The sequence below is a fragment of the Rhinopithecus bieti genome, unplaced genomic scaffold, assembly GCF_001698545.2.
Source record: "Rhinopithecus bieti isolate Rb0 unplaced genomic scaffold, ASM169854v2 scaffold_6708, whole genome shotgun sequence".
NCBI classification, from domain to species: Eukaryota; Metazoa; Chordata; class Mammalia; order Primates; family Cercopithecidae; genus Rhinopithecus; species Rhinopithecus bieti.
The window spans coordinates 3,493,121-3,514,641 of record NW_016806329.1 but is presented as its reverse complement, the minus strand read 5'-3'; the positions used below and the strand labels follow the sequence as shown (position 1 = coordinate 3,514,641).

General features: G+C 35.5%; 1 protein-coding gene across 1 annotated transcript; it reads left to right on the top strand.

Annotated features, from left to right (window-relative positions):
• Positions 1–15,687: 15,687 nt before the first annotated feature.
• Positions 15,688–17,065, top strand: PDHA2 (pyruvate dehydrogenase E1 subunit alpha 2). Its single transcript, XM_017875513.1, has one exon. The coding sequence runs from the start codon at positions 15,737–15,739 to the stop codon at positions 16,910–16,912; it is 1,176 nt and encodes a 391-aa protein (XP_017731002.1). The 5' UTR covers positions 15,688–15,736; the 3' UTR covers positions 16,913–17,065.
• The last annotated feature ends 4,456 nt before the right edge of the window (positions 17,066–21,521 follow it).

Here is a 21,521-nt window from a genome sequence, read left to right as displayed (position 1 = left end):
GGCCAGGGCAGGATGGAGAAAAGGGTGGTGTGGAACTGGAGAGGCAAACAGAAGAGGCCCATCACAGATAACTCCAAAGGAGAGAAGCCTTGAATTGGATACATTTTGCTATTACAATGATTGGACATTTTACATTTTGAAATGAGGCTGTCTTTTAAATACAAAAGATTCAAAAAATGATTAGACTAATTTGACAAGTTATCTGTGAGCAGGAAAATAACCAGTCCACAGATTGCGCCCAATGGAGAAAATGAAGAAAGTTATATATATGCACCTTATTAAGTTCAGTTCGCTCAATGAAATGGATACAAAGGTGTATATTGGGGTTTCTCAACTTTGGCACTGTTGACGGTTTGGATTGGATGATATATATTTTGTTTGATAGGGAGGTTGTCCTGTACGTTGTAGGATGCTTAGCAGTGTATCTAACCTCCACCCACTAGATGCGAATAGCACACCTCAAGCTGGAAAAAATAAGAATGTCTGCAGACATTACCAAATGTCCCTTGGGGAACAAAATCACCCTGAGTTGAGAACCACTGAGTTTTACCCCTCTCCCTGCTCTTAGTAACAAAGATAACTGCTTCCATTCTCCCTTTATATTGCTCTGCTTCATTAAACGTTCATTTGTTTAGCAGTCAGTACTGGGAGGCAGATGATAGGGTATTTGGCGCAGCATGGAGGTTTTACAGCATTTGTATTGTCTCCTAATATAGGCTTCTTTTTTCTTTTCTTTCTTTTCTTTCCCTTGCTTTTTTCCCCATAAACCATTTCCCAAGTTAGCTTGAGAGAATTAAAAAAATGACCTTCATAGTGAAAAATTTGGCTTTCCAGGCCTAATACTCGGGTAGGTCTAGAGTAGTGAAACAGTCCGCATGTTTCTTTCTCTTTTTTGAGGCCCCTACCCCTCAGCTAGGATGCTTAGATTATGATTTAATCGCTCACTGGAAAGCCACAAAGGATTTTCTTGATCGACTGGGAACCAATCCAAAGATGCAAATTTTATTTTATTCTACTTGAGAATGAACAAAGTTCCAGAGACCCGTTTTTGACATGTGTCTAAGGGGATATTTAAGACTAACCTCCGAATTAAAATATTCCTGGTTACTAAAATGTACTATTTATAATCCAAAATTAGCAAATCACTTCCTGAAGTCTCTGAATCAGCATTCGAGATGCACCTGGTGTTCAGTAGTTGATAGTCTTCCTTTCTATTACAAATTACTCTCAGTTTAGCACCATTCTCGTTTTAGTGTATTGTTTCTCGTTGTTTTATTTATTGTCAATTCTATGAAGCCATGTAATTTGCATATTTTTGGCCCCAAACCTTTTATTTTTAAGATTTAAGTATGTATTGCATTTCAACCACAAATTAATGATGTTGAATTACTAAACCAAATGTATATACAGTTCCCCTTCAACATTTGTCCCATATGCTTCCTCTTCATTCATAACTGCATATCAATTCATGCTCTTTTAATAACAGCAAATATATGCAGTAAACTCTCTGTATAAGTGTTGAGCTTATAGGGCATTTAATATAATGCAAAGTACTACTGATAAGTTGGTTGTCTTCTTTTGAAAAAAATAAATGATTATTATTTCACATATTGGCTTTCCTAGTATTTATTATCTTTGGTTTATTTTTCATTATTTTCCCAAGCAGTACAATTTCATAGGGTAAATAAGAAAAGAGTCTTTTCCTTAACATAATTATTTTTTGAGATGTTAAGTACCTGGATTCCATAATTTTGATCTCTTGAGAACTTTTTTTTTTAACATATGTTCATTTATTTTTGTAACAGATCAATTATTCTCAATAGATCATATGTCTTTTTTAATGCTTCCCTGCCAACATTTTTTATGACCCAATTTTTCCTTTATAGGTGAGGACAGTAATTCTCAGAAAAGTATGCCCAATCATTTTTTCTAATAAATGTTTCTAGAATTTACAGAATTTTATAGAATAGTTAAAACACAACGTTTTAACTCATGCACTATTAGTGTGAACAAAACAGACTGAGTCTTGTATTTGCAAACTGGACTTTGTAGTCTAGTGAGAGAGAAAAACGATAAATAAGGCGAGAGAAAAATGATAAGTAAGGCAAGAAAAAAATACAATCAGTCGGATGGCAAGTGCCAAAATCATTGACAACAGCTTCTTCTTCCATCTGCAGTCGCAAGGGTTCTGCTTCTTACATTTTAGATATTATTCATTATTTAATTTAATTTTTGGAAAGTCTGAAGTTAAAATGATACCTCCCTGTCTTTGTTATATTTTTAATAATAAATGAGATTGAACTTTTTAAATTGTTTCTTGGAAATTAATATTTCTATGAACTATTTATAATTCCTTTGCTACATTTCCTTTTATTATATTTCTTTTTCTTTATATGTTCTTTGCATTCTAAGGTAATTTACTCTTTGAATCTCATGTATTGCAAGTACTTTTCTTACTTGGTACATTTTCTAGAATTTGGCTACTTAACTTGCTATTTATACCAAAACCAACTCTATAGTCATACAAATATTAATTTTAAATAACAACATAAAAATTCTAGAAGAAATAGTAGGCAGTGGATAAGAAAATTGATATAAATTCTGAAAACAATGAAGAAGAAAGAAACTAATAATTTTTGCTAAGTTGCTAGCCATTTGTCTCAACATCATGTGCCAACATCCACATTTCCTCACTAACTTGGTATTATATATTTTTCATATACTAAATTCCCATATCTATCTATTTTTTGACTCTGAGTCTTTGCTCTCTCACTCCACAAAGAACTAAACTCTTTAATTTATTGTTACTTTTGAAATATTTTAAATATAGATTAGGAAGAAATCCCTCAATAATCTTTTTTGAAACATCTCTAGAAATTCCCCCTTGGTTTTTATACACCAATAACAGACAAACAGAGAGCCAAATCATGAGTGAACTCCCATTCACAATTGCTTCAAAGAGAATAAAATACCTAGGAATCCAACTTAAAGGGATGTGAAGGACCTCTTCAAGGAGAACTACAAACCACTGCTCAATGAAATAAAAGAGGACACAAACAAATGGAAGAACATTCCAAGCTCATGGACAGGAAGAATCAATATCATGAAAATGGCCATGCTATCCAAGGTAATTTATAGATTCAATGCCATCCCCATTAAACTACCAATGATTTTCTTCCAGAACTGCGAAAAAAAACACTACTTTACGTTCACATGGACAAAAAAGGCAATGCCAAGCAAATCCTAAGCCCAAACAGAAGAAAGGCTGGGGGCTGCCTACCGCTCAAACCATGCTACAAGGCTGCAGTAACCAAAAAAAAAAAAACAGCGAGATGGTCTGGTATCAAAAGCAGCAGTAAGATGACCGAATGAACAGCAGGGCCTCAGAATAACATCGACACATCTACAAGCATCGGATCTTTGACAAAACAAGAAATGGGGAAAGGGATTTCATATTATAATGGTGCTAGGCAAAATTGCCGCTAGCAGAGTAGAAAGCGAAACTGGATCCCTTTCCTCACACCTTAACAAAATTAATTCAAGATGGTTAAGACTAAATGTGAGACTAAAAACCCTAAAAACCTAGGAAGAATGTAAGCGGATACCGTTCAGGACATAGCATGGCAAGGGTTCATGTCTAAAACACCAAAGAAGTAATGGCCCGACAAAAGATCAAAGTTGACAAATGCGGATCGTATATTGGACTACGGGCTTCTGCACAGCAAAAGACTCCCAGCAGAGTGGAACAGGCAACCTACAGAAATGGAGAATTTTGGACATGCTACCCAGTCTGCGAAGCGGCTAAGTATCAGAATTACAAAGAATTTAAGACAAACTTTACAAGAAAAAATCAAACCACCCCATCAAAAAGTGGGCAAAGGATATGAAGAGACACTTTGCAAAGGAAGACATTTATGCAGCCAACAGATATGAAAAAATGCTCATCATCACTGGTCATCAGAGAAATGCAAAACAAGACCACGATGAGATACCATCTCACACCAGTTAGAATGGCAATTATTAAAAAGTCAGGAAACAACAGGTGCCGGAGAGGATGTGGAGAAATTGGAAAACTTTTACACTGTTGGTGGGAGTGTAAACTAGTTAAACCACTGTGGAAGACAGTGTGGCAATTCCTGAAGGATCTAGAACTAGAAATACAATTTGACCCAGCTATCCCATTACTGTGTATATACCCAAAGGATTATAAATCATGCTACTATAGAGATACATGCACACATGTTTATTGTGGCACTATTTAGAAGAGCAAAGACATGGAATTTTTGTATAAGGTGTGAGGAAAGGGATCCAGTTTCAGCTTTCTAATTCTGGCTAGCCAATTTTCCTAGCACCATTTATTAAATAGGAATGTCCATCAATGATAGATTGGATTAAGAAAATGTGGCACATATACACCATGGAATATAATGCAGTCATAAAAAAAGATGAGTTCATGTCCTTTGTAGGGACATGAAGCCAGAAACCATCATTCTGAGCAAATTATCGCAAAGACAGAAAACCAAACACAGCATGTTCTCACTCATAGGTGGGAATTGAACAATGAGAACACTTGGACACAGGGCAGGGACCATCACACACAGGGGCCTGTTGTGGGGTAGGGGGAGGGGGGAGGGATAGCATTAGGAGAAACACCTAATGTAAATGACAAGTTAATGGGTGCAGCAAACCAACATGGCACGTCACATGTATACATGTGTAACAAACCTGCACGCTATGCACATGTGCCCTAGAACTTAAATTAAAAAAAAAAAAAAGAAAAGTAAAAAAAAGAAATTCTCCCTTGGTTATTTTTTATAACAACTTTACTGCTATTTTTCTAATTATTCCCCCCCTCATTCCTTCATCATGTTATTTTAGATAACATTAATTTTAGAAGAACACAGCTAAAATAAAGTTTTATACCTGTAAAACAGATGTGTTTTTTGATTTTTCATATCTTGTATGTTCCTTAGTTGGAATTTTATGTTTCTTCATATAGGAACATTTCTCACTAAATATTTTCCAAGCTATCTTGTTATTTTTGTTAATATTATAAAATGAATCATTTCTCCCTTTGTATTCTTACCTGAATATTTTTACATGTAAATCTATTATGTTCTGTGTGCTTATTCCATGATTAACATTTATTTTGTTTTTGCAAAAATTGCTTAGCACTCATGTGTTTTCCAAGGTTAGCTTTTTAGAAGGATATGATTTCCAAGTATTAATGTGTTTCTTCTACTCCCAAACCAACAATTCACAGAATTCACCACCCACACTGTGAGAACTGAGTCACCCCTGGGCAACCAAAGAAAAACTAGAAATAATTAGACAGAAGGAGCAAGATACATAAAGTTTCCCAATTGCAGTGAATAGATCAACAATAGGCTGGCCTGAAACGAGTGGTTCATTGAGGGACGGGAGATGTTGGACATGTAAGTGAGAGAGAAAGGAGGAGTTCATCAGTACTGGGGACTGGACAGACCACTTCTGTGTTTTGTCCATCCTTTCAGCTGCTCCACCTAAAAGAGGCTAGTGCCTTATCTAGATGGCAAATTTAGGAAGTAAAAATGGAATACTCGGCTCAGGTCCTCTCTCTTCCTCTTGAGAATGACCTTCCCATGCATGACAGTACTTCCTCTCTGCTCTCCCAACTCACTGTTTCTACCCTCCTGGTCAAGCATTGCCTGTAACCAAGTACATGAGTCCACTTAATCTTGGGTTAGCAAACAGATTCTGCTTTCACACTAAGCTGTTCTTGAATGGAAATTACAGAAATCAGATGATATTTTGTCTTTCACTTGTGAATCCTTTACCTTATATGTCAGTTTTTTTTAGAGCCTAGGCAAAAAGTGGAATCTGACTGGGCCTCTCATAGACCTGCAAAAGAAGTCAATGCTCCTGAGGGCAGAGAACCAGACTACAACCATTAAGAGTGAGAACTCCGGACCGGGCGTGGTGGTTCACACCTGTAATCCCAGCACTTTGGAAGGTTGAGGCGGGCGGATCACGAGGTCAGGAGATTGAGACCATGCTGGTTAACATGGTGAAACCCCGTCTCTACTAAAACTACAAAAAAATTAGCCAGGTGTGGTGGTGGACGCCTGTAGTCCCAGCTACTCGGGAGGCTGAGGCAGAAGAATGGTGTGAACCCGGGAGGCGGAGTTTGCAGTGAGCCACTGCACTCCAGCCTGGGGGACAGAGCGAGACTCCGTACCAAAACAAAAAACAAAAACAAAAAACAAAAAACAAAACAAAAAAAAAAACAAAAAACAAAAAAAAAAAGAGCGAGAACTCTGGACCCAAACTAAATTGATTCACAGTCTGGCTACGGTATTTACAGGTCTGTCATGTGGGCTAAGTTAAATGTTTCAATAAACCACATTTTAACATAAAAGTGTGCTTGTGAGAATTAAATTAGATAACCAATGATAAAGTTTAGCACAGTAGTATATGCTAAGCAATCAATAAAAGGTAGTGATTATTATTATGACACATGAGACTATTGCTCCACAGTGCTATCAGGCCTTTATTATAGATTTCCTCTTTTGCCTCTAATTGATGCTGTGACATTGGGGTCTCCTTGGTTGGTCTTAAGCTGTGCCACAGGAAGGAAAATCATTCCTTACATGAATAGAAGTGTTCTTCTCATTCTTTCCAAGGCCCTTCTAGCTAGTAGTGATAGGCAGAAGGCAGGAGCACAATCAACAAGGAAAGAAATTACATCAAAAGAATGCTATGATTATAGCCTAAACTTCTCAAAAGAAGACATAGTTGGAAAATGTATTGTTCTAAACTTATGCCACAGATCCCTAAAGGTAAGTTGAATGTGGCCAGAAATTGAATTATCAGTTATTTTTCCCTGCATACTATGGAAGAAACTTGCATCCGTGGTCATCATCAATAAAGCACAGTAACAACCTTTGAGAAGCTAGTGTTCATGAGTGACAGAATGTATATGACAGTATCGTGTGTAATGATGTAACCAGAATACATTAGGGTGCTACGAAGTCAAGACAATCTAAATGGCTTCAGTGTAAACAGAACATTGCTCCACAAAGTCATCACCACTGTTTGTGGTTAATAACAGGTACTACCTCTTTCTTGAGGAAGTAGACATGAAATGAGATAGAAATGGTGCACTGGCAATAAAAAACAGGAAGGGATGGTTCTTAGGCATGAACAAAAATGGACTGTTCCTGTTGATACTATCAAGAATCTTCACAAGCTCTAATTAGACAACAAATGAATGTGCTACCTCTTTTCTATTCATTATTCTAAATAATCTTCAACAAATCACTATACCCTGTGTGGACTCATGAATTTTCTAATACAGCTTGAAACTCCACAAAAATATTTTTTTCCAGTGCCCCACACACCTAGGGGTGGCCTTGAATGCCAACATATTAAGTCAAATAAAAAGATGTGATATGACTATTTTCATAATTCTTGAAAATATATTTGATAAGTTTTAACACATTTGCTTGAAATGTAGTAAAAAGTCAAATGTAGAATATTTCATTGACAAAGTGTTTCAGTCTTAGAGCTAATTATTGATGAAACATTAGGAACTTTGGAGTTAGACAGATCTGAAGTCCAGTTTCCATCACTTGAGTCCAGTTTCTATCACTTGCTGGCTTTTAGTTCCTAAAAATACTGACTATTAAAGCATTTGTTTTCTTATCAGTAAAAATAAGAAAGTCAATCTTATCTGTCATTGGACTGTTGTGACAGTTAAGTAAAATATTGCTTGCAAAACACTTAGCAAAGTGACTGGAACATGGGAAGTAAGTAAATAATTGTCTATTAAAATCACCATCACCCAAGCTGAGAAACAACTTAACAGTATATAGTATATAGTATATTCATAAGGAAACCACACGATGTCAGTGTATATAATTCTGAGTAAGCTGAAAGATGCATATTCTTGGATGACAAAACTAAACATTGTAAAGACAGAATTCTCTCCACTTTATTTTACATGTTTAATTCTAATCCAAATTCCAAATTATTTTTTAATGTAATAAAATTACTCTGGTCTTCATAGGAAATATTATACAGGCTATAAAATCTTAGAAGATTTTTTAAAAAGTATAATGAGAAAGGGTTTGGACTATCAAATATATAATTATATGATGCTATAATAATCAGAACTTAGAAGTGCTCCCATAAGAATTAACTAACAGATAATAAAACTAACGAACTCAGAAACAAAATTTTAGCTTATGAAGATGCAGACCTAGATATAGATACAAAGTGAGCATTCCAAAACAATAAAGATATGGACTACTCAATACATGAAAGTGAGAAGAATTGAGCAGACAAAATAAAACTGTAATCTCTCTGTATTATCCAATAACTCCAGATGTCTCAAAGACTAAAATCTTTAAAAAGAAAACAATATTTATAAGTACATGATTGTGTGCAAATAAAACCATAAAGGAAAAGAGTGATATATTGAACAAATTCAATGTTTTGTGTTAAAATATTACAAAGTGAATCTTAAAAACCAGTACTTTCACTAACAGTGCCTGGCACATGGTATAAATTCAGTAATAATACAAGTGTTCAGTCGCAGGGGGACATTTTAGAGTGTTATGGTAAACTCATGTAATATAGATTTTTTGTAACCATTAAAATGATCTTTGAAATGGCTTTTAATAATTTTGAAAATAATTATAATATGATGCTAAGAAAAAACTCAAGATATATAAAACATATAACCTTGATTGTATTAGAAATAAAAAGATAAATATAAATCAAAAGTTAATAGCAGACAACTTTTGGTGATTTAATTTTCTGTCTTTATGCTTTTCTGTATTTATAATGTAGAATTTTAAAGACACTATAATCAAAAAATCTATATTTATTAAGTTTATAAACCAGAAATAGGTCTCTGATGATGAGAAACTTAAGATGAACAGATAATTTTATTTAAATGGGGAGAAGAGAGAAAATATTTCTTTTGGAAATTTTCAAGTTTAAACAGCTACAGGGCTTTAACATACTTTTTCTGGTAGACTAGAGAGAATGAAGGAAGTTAATGTTGAAAATATAGTTGGCATCTCCTTACTGGTGAGAATTAAACCAATAAATCACATGAGTCCCTCTGGGTAATCATTTAAGCTGGCAAGAATAAAGCATATATCATTAAACTTTAGACCCCCACTTACTTTTTGGGTGGAGGTTGACATACAGGAAATGAAGTCTGGGGTATAAGCAGCATAAAATGATTTTAATTTTAAGTTGGGATAAGGCAATATCCATGGAGAAACACTAATGTAGTGAAGAGTTTCAAAGAGTGATAACACTGAAATTGTCATTAAATTTAACCAAGTCCTTGATGTGAGAAATTTCAGTTCATTGTTGACGACACAGATTGCAGAAGCATATGGAAGCAATTAGAGGAAAGTAAATGGAGACTGTGGGTGCAGGCTGCATATTTGTGGAGCTTGACTAGATAAAAGGAATAATATAGGACGAGATCTAAAAGAGGCAATGAGGACTCTGATATCTTCTTTCAGAGCTGAGGAAATCTGAGCATGAAAGCAAGCCAAAGAAGACGACAAAATTGATGATTCTCTGGTGGGGGTGTGGGAGTGGGGTGAACAGGAGAACAGTATCTCATTATGAAGGAATAGCAAGTTCTGTAGCAAAGGCTGAGGAGTTAGATTTCCAGATAAGAATATGATTCCTCTTCTGCTGAGATTAGCAGGAAGGAAGTTCTGATAGACGTAAAAATTCTTCAGGAGACAGGCAGCTGGGGCAGGGGAGCAGTGTAGGGCATGCATGGAAGAAGCAATGGATCAGAACAGAAGATTCTGGCTCTCTGTGAATCAGATGCATGAGCTGAGAACATGCCCAGTGTTTACTGGGCTTACTACCCTTGCTGAGTTCATTTCTGCTCTGATCAGTGTCAGGATCCAATGCAGTCCATATGACTTTTCATATAATATAGAAAAGTTCCATATTATATGAAATTCCATGTTATATGAAACTTGGAAATTCCCTTGGAAAAGTTGTAATGCATTCTTATAAATAGATGGTGATTTTTATCATGAAATGAAGTGGGAAGAGGGCTAGATGAAAGTACAGAAAAGTTAAAAGCTTTTGGAGAAATACACCATAAATTTCAGTGGGATATTCAGGGTTCAGAAGAATGGAAGCAGCATGACCAGCTGGTAGCCCTGACAGGATCTTGTTAAATTCCTAATGAACCCCAATAATCTTGCTGCCTGATTATGATGCTTTGATGAGTGTTTAATATGTTTAAGCTTAAAAGCTCTTCTTGGACACTATCTTCATTTACCATTGGGCCTCTAAATTGAAATTGTCTCTAAGACTCCCCCATAATGGCCTTTTAGATTTAGCGTTTGGTACTATGGAAATATCCTAGAATCTAAATGCACAGTGGGTCCGTGGGAACAGGAAGATTCTAATGCATGAGAAGCTCCATAAAATTACTACAGCATTGTCTTAGGTTGCTTGGAGAAACTGCATTCATATTCATAACGTATTGTATAATTATGAGATCCTGATTTTCATATTTCCCAGTGTGCCTTTTCAGCTCTGTTGTATAACCAAATTAAAGGAGACTACACAACTTTACAAAATTAGAGTGTTCTGTTTTGTATGTTGCTGTTTGACAGTACTTTATTTTTAATTTGTTCATCATTGATCCTAATAAAGACAAACTGTCATTGTAACCATTGCCTGGAATGCAATACATTAGTTTTATTGCATCTATAACAGCTGCTTATGTGTCTCTCCCTCTGTCTTTCAGTGATGATTTGTCCTTTTCTGTAGGCAGTGCCAGGAAATCTGGAAGACCTCACAATACAACACCTACATATAAACTGGATTAAACAGAGGAAAATTTAATTGTATGTTATCGTTGTACTTCTACTACTTAATACAGAAAGGGGGTATATAAAAGAAAGGCACTTTGTGCATACATGATGAATAAACGAAGAATAAATATTTTACTTTTTAAAATTAGCTTTGTATTTACCTAATTCCTTGGCCTCAGTTTCTTCTTCTAGAAATTGGGAATGAGATACTAAATTATATGAGGGTCAAATGAGCAGACTGTATTTCCTGGAGATACTAACTTTGTTAACTTTTTATCTCTAAGAAAGAGATGCAAGTCTATTCTATCACATACCTGGGAAATATTTATGATGTTGTTTTAAATCTCAAATTAATGCTTGTAATAACCAAAAAATTCATTCTCATTATTTTAAAAATATTATTTGCCAAGAAAAAAGTGCTTATATGTCTGACCATATTCACAGATATCTCCTATGAATCTATGTGGACAGAATCTATACAGGTCTAAGTTTAGGATGTAATAGATAACACTGTGCCCAAGCTTAGACATAAGATAGGGCAAAGAAAACTGAAGATGTGGTCAACAGTAGGTTCTTAAAGTGGGGTGCATGATTAGCAATCTTCCTCAAAGTCTGTTTCTCTTAAGATTTGTCAGTGTTGGTCAAATGTGCTGCTCAAACTTCCTTCTAGGAGGCAGCAGTGCCCTGAATTTTTGCCAATATTCCTTCCTCTCTCTTTAAATCTCCTTCAGTAACTTAGATCTTCAAAGAGGCAAAGTGAAAGGAAATATTCTTACTAATTTTGTTATTACATGGGCATACTGATATTAGAAACAGTTAATATTCCACCGAAAGTCATTAGAAGGGTTGTGGGAGGGCGTATAGAAAGAAAACATAACATGGTACAGTTAAGAGGAAACTAATGTATTAAAACCACCGCACAGAGGAGTGAAGCCCTCATTGCAATATTGAATATATAGTATTCATTTTGGCTAGTATATTTTGTGTATACTTTATTGCTAGTATAATAAAATCCAGGTTACTAGGGTACATGCGTTTATTTACAGAATAAAAATTTGAGACATGGGGTTTTAAGTATGTGACAATTAAAATCTGCTAAAGAAAAGATTTGCCCAAGAAATGTAAAGATTTTTGGAGAACATACAAATAGATTTAACTTTGACTTGGACTTTCTTAAAATTGCTGTGATTTGTCAGGAATGTTATTGAATTAATGGTTTTTCTTTTGAATGGGGATTGTGGTTTTACAAAACAACTCAAAATACTGAGCAGAAATCAGTTCAAAACTCTTGACTCATGTTGTAGTCCTCTACTGGTTGAGACACTAGACTGTAATAAATCTTGACAACAGAGTTTATACATAAAATTTTACTTCTTATGTCACTTGGCCATATTCAATTACAGCTCTAATTACAGAGAAGTTATTAACATGTTCGGAAAGTTTTATTTTACAGTTTTGCATCATGATCTCTTTTACCATATGTGTTAGACCCTCATCTCAAACGCTTGAAATAGTGGATTTCGTACTAGGAGTATGATGACTCAGATGACTCTGGTCATCTATCAGGATAAAGATGGTACTCCATCTGTTACTACTAAAAATTAACCCACAACGTCTTCCTTTTTCTCACACCATCATTATCTGGGTAGGATGAGAAGCACTTCTACTTTACCTCTCATTTCCAATGAAGTCTTCTCTTTGAATTAATGTATCCTGGATTTTTATTTTAATCATATTTCAAATATGGTACGATTATACAAGAAAAAATATTGTTTACCCAAGCCTCTGAAGTGTTCTGGAAGAGCTTTGCTTATTGTAATATTAGAGAGAAACTTCGCTTGTCATTATTTTTCAAAATATGTGGTACTGACATTGTGTCTTTTCTCCAAGGGAGATAAAGTAATACACCAAATGGGAAAAATTCTTCTCAGAGTTATATACATAACTCATAATTTTTGCACCAGGTTCTTACTCATCACTCTTGATTGGCAAATCTTAGAGCTATGAAAAAAATACACTGCCACTAATCATATAATGAGATCTGATATTGCTTATCTAGAAAATATTCACTCTTTAACAGTTTTCTTCATATAACACTTGGTGAAAAAGTGCCATAATTACTGAAGAAATGTAAATATCCTTCAAACATGCTCACTGTTCTCTTTTTTCACATTTCCTTGTCTCTTACTTAAAAACTATGTGTTATTGATGCAATGGGAGTGACACTTTTAAGATAAATTCAGAAATGCCCCTGTAAGATCAACCATTAGACATGAAATGTGAAATTCTGTCACACTGGCATGAATGACTTCTACTATAATCACTTGCTCTTCTTTTATAGGGGTTTTTATTAATTAAATGTAAAGTCTGCCATTGGCCTTATAAAAGTGCTCATCTGTTTTAATTTCAAGTAGATTAAAAGTGAGATTTGGTGTTAATTAAAAACTTAGAATTTATGGCGATTCTAATTGCAAACAACATTTCAGTGATGAATACTTAGATGACTTCTTAGTTCTGTTTGGTAATCAACATGGTATTGAACAAGCACAGGACAAAAAATAAATCATCTGAAGAAAAGAACAGCATCATTGGCTCTATGAATCCTATCTAGCTGCGGGGCATGTAAGAGGAGAAGCTCAACAGTTCAAGATAAACGTGTACCCTGATGTCTAGAAATTTCATTATTTCTTTGAAAATGTAGATGGATTTGGAAGAATAGCAATGAGTCAAAAAGTCATTATTAAGATTAATCAGTTTAATTGAAATGCTTCGACACTGTTTGATTTCAGAAATCTATTTTTAAGTTGAATTTAGGATATATAGGGTAACTGATGACCAAGAGGTCCATGAGAGTTTCACATTTTATTATTTACTAACTAGAGTCTGTTGAGAATTTTTTTTTTTTAAAGGACATCTTCGGTGGGAACCCATAGTACCGATAGTTTCCAATTAGCATCTTTGCATGTTCTCTTCTGCCATGAGTCGGGTTTAGGCTTGATACACTGGGGTTTTAAGGGGAGCTCTATCTTTGCAGTCCAGGCTACATGTGACAAGATTAAATTGGCACACTTTACTGTACAGCTCTTGTGTTTCTGGCAGCACTGGCCTGGCTGATACCTCTGAGAGAAGGCTCAGCTGTCACTCACTGACCCATTAACACTACCATTCCTTCCTGCAGTGTTATTTTTCTCATTCTTATGGAGATAATGCTCCCTGGAGATCTCCAATACCTGGAGGAATGAAAGAGAACAGCACAGACAGACAGACTATCAAAGAGGAAGCAAACAACACAGCAAGACCATGAATTCCAACAGTTGAATTTTAACTGAGTGAAAAGATGAGGCCTATTATGATGGCTGGGTTCAGAAAGTGGGGAGAGAATCAAGTTTTAAGAGTTATCTTAACTTTTTAACAAGCGATTTTTTCTTTTCTTCCTGAATATTAAAAGAAGTGCCCAAAATAACACCTGCAACTAGATATAGAGAAGGCAGCTGCTTTGAACACGTAATAGGGAAATTTGAGTAAGAATTTATCATTTGCAAATAGGCAATGGATATAAAACAGAGCATGCATTAAGGTGAATGGCTTAATATTCTAAATAGAACTGGATCCCTAGTTGGAGTTGGGTTATTGGGGCACAAAATCGCCTTCCTTGTAAAAGCACAAAAAGAGAGAAGTGATATGTGATCTTCGTAGCCCTTGGTCTAAGGCTTCTCTTGTGATTGAACGGTTTCAAGTGGCATAAGCAAACTCTGTTGCTCTCTTGTAGTCCAAACTGTGTATTGTTTGGTGGGTCACTCTATAAGAAGTTACACTTTCTTTTGGTTGCTACATAAAAAGGCACTATAAGAACATGTTTCTAGATTTCCTGGACTAAGGCTGGTCCAGTTTGATTGAAATGAAAGCAAAACAAATAAATACCATCTGAAAGTCTATGGAAACCTGCTAAAGACATCTTTATAGAAAATCAAAGAGAAAAAAAAAGGAAATAAACAAAAGGAAGAACAAAAGTGAAGTAGTCGGAAAACAGGGATAAAACTAGGTAAAACAGGGATTCAGAATTATTAAAAAGAGTAAGGAAAAGTGGAATGTCACAAACTACAAACTGTTTACCACAATGTGCACCTCAACCCTCTCTCCCTGCTTCCAATTTTCCCACATGGAAGTTTATTACTGCGCTTAAATTGTTATTCTCAGGCTTAGGTTTGTATACATCCTCCCTGCCCACTTCAAGTGTTACAGGTGCTAGATGCCATTAGGATAAATGTGGCATATTATTTGATAGTACTGACTTTTCTTTAAAAGGGGTCTTTGTTAGTGCGTGTGCTTGTTTTGCTTTTAAAGTTAATTAAGCTACAAATAATATACAGCTTTGTTGTTACCTTAAAATACATATGACACCTTATGGAGCAGGATATTCATACCCATTCTAAAGATCAAAAACAAGACATTAAAGAAATATTGGTAGGAAGAAATAACTTTGGACTAACTCTCAGAACTCTTGTGTGCCTTAGGGACCGAGTTTGTTCCTTTCTTCTATTTGATACGCTTCGGGGGAAAGCTTGAGATGCACTCCTCCAGGATTTAACAGGGAAAAGGGACTCAGATTATTGAGGTTCAGCAATGATGGTGGTTAATTAGGATGCCCTGTAGTTCGCCCAAGTCCTCCAGAAAAGGAAACCACTTTTAGTCTTCATTTTACAGTTGGCAGGTACTGTACAAATCAGTCAGCTCAGGCTGCGTGGCCCATGTCGCAGTGCTGTGCAGGACTTGCCTCTGCCCCCATGTGCACTGCCCGGATGACGCGAGCACCGGAAGGAGACGTGGAGCCGAGGCTAGGCCTTCCTGTGGTCGTTAGGGGACACCGCCGTGATCCACAACACTCCATGAAGAATATGCTGGCCGCCATCATCTCCCGCGTGTTGAGGCAAGTTGCCCAGAAGTCAGCTCGCAGAGTGCTGGTGGCATCCCGTAACTCCTCAAATGATGCTACATTTGAAATTGAGAAATGTGATCTTTACCTGTTGGAGGAGGGTCCCCCCGTCACTACAGTGCTCACTAGGGCGGAGGGGCTTAAATACTACAGGATGATGCTGACTGTTCGCCGCATGGAATTGAAGGCAGATCAGCTGTACAAACAGAAATTCATTCGTGGTTTCTGTCACCTGTGCGATGGTCAGGAAGCTTGCTGCGTGGGCCTTGAGGCTGGAATAAACGCCTCGGATCACGTCATCACATCCTATAGGGCTCATGGTATGTGCTATACTCGGGGACTTTCTGTCCGATCCATTCTCACAGAGCTGACGGGAAGAAGAGGAGGTTGTGCTAAAGGAAAAGGAGGATCGATGCATATGTATACCAAGAACTTCTACGGGGGCAACGGCATCGTCGGCGCGCAGGGCCCCCTGGGTGCTGGCATTGCTCTGGCCTGTAAATATAATGGAAACGGTGAGATCTGTTTGACTTTATATGGGGATGGCGCTGCGAATCAGGGGCAGATAGCCGAAGCTTTCAATATGGCAGCTTTATGGAAATTACCTTGTGTTTTCATCTGTGAGAATAATCTATATGCGATGGGAACATCTACTGAGAGAGCAGCAGCCAGCACTGATTACTACAAGAGGGGCAATTTTATCCCTGGGCTAAAAGTCGATGGAATGGATGTTCTATGTGTTCGTGAGGCAACAAAATTTGCAGCTGACTACTGTAGGTCTGGAAAGGGGCCCATACTGATGGAGCTGCAAACCTACCGTTACCATGGACACAGTATGAGTGATCCTGGAGTCAGTTATCGCACACGAGAAGAAATTCAGGAAGTAAGAAGTAAGAGGGATCCTATAATGATTCTGCAAGATAGAATGGTAAACAGCAAGCTCGCCACTGTGGGAGAATTAAAGGAAATTGGGACTGAGGTGAAGAAAGAAATTGATGATGCTGCCCAGTTTGCTACCAGTGATCCTGAGCCACGTTTGGAAGAATTAGGCCATCACGTCTACAGCAGTGATTCATCTTTTGAAGTTCGTGGTGCAAATCCATGGATCAAGTTTAAGTCCGTCAGTTAAAGGGAGGCTAAGTGTGAATTTATCATCAGTCTCTCAATGGAATGTTCATGGTCAAATTTAAGAAACTGTGTTCTCAACTCAAGGAGGAATAAAACTCATAAAACAAAAGCCTTGTAAGCATTTATTTAAAGAGATTATTAAAAGAGATTGAAAGGCATACATTCAATAAAAGTGATATTATATTCAATTATACTGTATATTTTTGCATTAAAAGATACTATATAGGTAATAATTCAGTGTGAATATCTTGAAGATTATTTTGAACTTATATAAGTCTAAAATAGGAAAAGCAGATTATTTAACTTCCCAAACTATTAGTCACAACATTTCCATTTGATTTAACTTTATACTATTTTAATACTCTCTCTTCTTTAAAAGAAAGATAGTTGTTTCCTGCTTTCCCTGCCATGGATTTCTATGTAGAACCTCCATCCTGAGGTAAGGAGATTATTTCAAGCTACTCAGGACACCTATGGATATGTAACCATTAACTTGAATTAGGTAATAACAAATACAGTTTAGTGTAACAGTGTGCACATGTGGTGCTGAAGCTTGTTAACACTGACTGTTTTTCCAACAATATGTGGTATTTAACAGGGCAGGGGAGGAAGAATAAGGATTTTTTTTTCATATTATTGTATCTTGTTACAGTATTTTTAGTCTTTTAACCTTTAAGGAAAATATAGCAAAATTAAAATCTAAGGGAAAACTGCATTCCACTTTAATCTTTAAGCTACAGCTACTCTTATTTTGCAGTCTACTTATGCCCTTATATATTCTAAAATTTAGTGGGCCATTCTGGTGAATTTCAGACTGAAAAATAAATAAACAGAGATGGTGATTCAAAGGAGTTAAGCAGAGGAGGTAACATTAATAAAAAGTTGAAAGTAACATCTACCTTGCTTCTTACTAGCTGTTAACTATGTGTTACTAATCACTACATGATCAACTATTTAGTATCTTTTAATGCAACAGAACATTCACAGATAACTTTTTCCAAAAGAACACACAACATGTATTTTCTACAGTCAATTATCCATGTCAATTATCAAGTCATGATTTGGTGAAAGCCGTTTTACTTGGTTATATTCGACTACTTAAAATCCTACCGAGCTTGGTGCTTGGTATATGTTATTTTTCTGAGACAGACTAAAACCAGAAATGATAATTTGCCTGTGATTTAAGAATAGTAGGTGGAACATACCAAAACAGCCAAAAGTTAACCCTTATTCTTTACTGTACAGTATCTACTTCTACAAATAGAACCTAGATTCTAAGAAATAAGAAAACCAAAAGCTCAGAGGCCTGTGAGAAGATGAACTTACATACATATATGTACAGACTTAATCTCCGTATCTTCTCCCAAACAAGTTTAAACAAGATAGCCTAACATTCTGAATTCAGAAAGCAAAGATAAACATTGTTTTGCTTATATGTAAGTGATATTACTAGCTAACATGTTTTGATTAGAATGCTGCAGCTGTTCAGAGGTACTTGGATTGGATTCCTACAATTAAAACAAAAAGGATTTTCATATGACATTCAGAATAATAAGTACATTCTTCTAATGATAAAGAATTCTTTTTATTTTTACATACTGCTATTTTCACATATTTGCAAGTGGAAGATAAGCTGCTAAATTAAGGCTATTTTACATATGCGATATACAGAAATAATTTTAAAGTTTTTTAATAGATTCTTTTGATGTCAGCAAAAATTAAGATACAAATAATTGATTAGAAATGAAACCATCCCTAAATCAAGATACATAGATATTGTACTTCACTTCAGGGAGATAATCCAAATTTTGTTGTTAGAAGAATAAAGCATGTTTGTCACAACAGAATATATGTTATCAAATTCTATTAAAGAAGGGGTTGTCAATGTTTTCTATATTTAAAAATGTTCAGATTTCTTGCATACATTGAGTAATTATAATCATATCACTGGTTACACACAATTCTGTAATCATGCAAAACAAAACAAAACAAAAACCAAAAAATTCAAACATGTTGCTTTCAATTAGGTCAATTTATTGCCTGACTAATAATAGCAATAACTTATCAAGCTGTAAACCAGAGAGGTGTAGAAATCTACCAATTGGATTCTATTTCTTGTCTATAGTACTGGGTTACTCAATCTGTTTTATCCTCAAGTTAAAATACCTACTAAGTTATGACAGTCATAATAAGAATTTCACTGCTGCAGCAAAGCTAGAGCTTCTGAGAAAAGGAAGAGTTCCTAATTTCTTAATCTTTATGATATGCTATAATTATAAAATATCATGTAGTATGTGTGGAATGGAATAAGAAAGGAGGTTAGAAAGATTTATAAAGGGTATACTAGATTAGAATTATGTTTTTTAAAAAAATAATAGCTATATCTTCCCATCCAGTGTACAAAACCAGAGCATATTGTTATGAAAATTTAAATTGAAATTTTAAAACTGAAATATAATTTTATATAATGGAAATATAATTTTACATATGCAATATACAGAAATAATTTTAAAGTTTCACCCTTCTAAAAGTGTACAAGTCAATGATTTTAGTACGTACACAAGACTATGCAATCATCACCACTGTCTAATTCTAGAATATTTTTATCATTCCCATTTTCATCAATCCTATTTCCCCTGGAAACTACCAATCTACTTTTGTCTCTAGATTTGCCTATGCTGGACATTTCATATAAGCCATACAATATGTTGGTCCTTTATGACTGGCTGCTATCCCTTAGCTTAATGTTTTCATGTTTCATCCATGCTGCAGCATGTATCAGTACTTTATTTTTTGTGTGGCTGAATAACATTCCATTTTATTTATCCATAAGTTATTGAAGATTTAGAATTTTTTCTACTTTTTGACTATTATGAATAAAGTGTTGCTGAGAATAAATTCAATCACAAAGGCAATAAAAATTTTAAATGCATTGGCTAACACAAACAATATCCCTTACGATGCAATCCCTTTCGATTATAAACAAATAATGATAAAAAAAAGTGTTAAAATACTTTAAGCCTGAATATTTATCAACATATATAACCTACTGCTCCAGTTGGATTTAGAATTACAATTTTAGATTTGCATAAAATTTGAGACAAATATACAGATGTACCACATGCCCTGCACTCAATTTCCCTTTTATTAATATTTTATATTACTGTGTGGCAAGGAAAGAGTAAATTCAGCAGGCTTGAGTTACTCAAAACCTGCACATTTAAGGAAAGACCTCTTTTCATACTCCTGGGAGATAATCTCTGAAACCTTGGAATATTCTACCTGATATGAATGTTTCTGTGAGCCTCAGGACTTGGGCCATACTATGCCAATATGACCAGATTAGTTTATCTTAATGATGTGTCCTTCTTTTACCCTACTGAGAAGATATACCTGGAAACTTCTGCCTGCTTTCTCTTGAACTTCCATTCATGCGTCTTTTTCCTTTTCTGATTTTAATTTGTATCCTTTCACTGTAAGAAACCATAACTACAAGAAAGAAACAATCCAGTTTTTTAATTACACAGAAGAAGCTATATATAAAAGAGGAGGTCCAGAGATATTAAGTGGCTAATTCAGATTCACATAGTAAGTGATAGTGATAGCTATTGTATCAGTCCATTCTCACGCTGCTATAAGGACATACCCAAGACTGGGTAATTTATAAAGGAAAGTTTAGTTGACTCAGAGTTCAGCAAGGTTGAGGTGGCCTTGGGAAACTTAACAATCATGGCAGAAGGAAGCAAACACATCCTTCTTTACAAGGTGTCAAGAAAAAAATGAGAGCAGACTGAAGGGGGAAATCCCTTATAAAACCATCAGATCCCCTGAGAACTTACTATCATGAGAATAGTATGGGGGAAACTGCCCCCATGATTCAATTACTTTCCACCAGGTCCATCTCATGACGTGGGGATTATGGGGAACTACCACTGAAGATGAGATTTGGGTGAGGACACAGCCAAACCATATCAGCTACTAATCATAGCCACTATTCTATTTTACTAGACTGCTTTTGCGTACAAGACACTATGCTTCGTATTTTGTATACATTATCCCACTTGGTGTTTACAATATCCACATAATATAGGCATTATAATCTACATTTTACAAGAGAGGTGATTGAGGTGAAAGTAAGTCGCTCAAGATTTTGCAATTTACAATTGGAGGATGCAGGATTAAAAGCCAGGCAACAAAATCCATATTTTGAAAATTACTTTTTTGTACTGCTTTGTACAGTAATAACCACGAAATCTGTTTTTAAAAGGTTCATTAATAAATGAATGAATACAATTAAACTAGAACTAAGGGATTTTATCAATTACTATAAACTGAGTCTAGATTTCAGGCCTGGAGTAGAAATGCAAAGACCAAGATTGGGAGGAAAACAGACACAGGAAACAGGAAGTAAGGCAGAATAAATATAGCCACAAAAGTTGTGATACTCATCCCATTAAGAAATTGGATCTATGTCCCTTCCTCTTGAATCTGAGTGAGCTTATGCCTGCTCTGACCAATAGACACCAGCAGAAATGACACTGAAATGCAGTTTCAGGGCCCAGGATATGAGAAACAGGCAGCTTTTGTTTCATATCTCTTGGGAACATTCT

Bases quoted from the DNA above. Each gene is read 5' to 3' on its own strand.
- PDHA2 (XM_017875513.1), top strand. From the start codon at position 15,737: ATGAAGAATATGCTGGCCGCCATCATCTCCCGCGTGTTGAGGCAAGTT.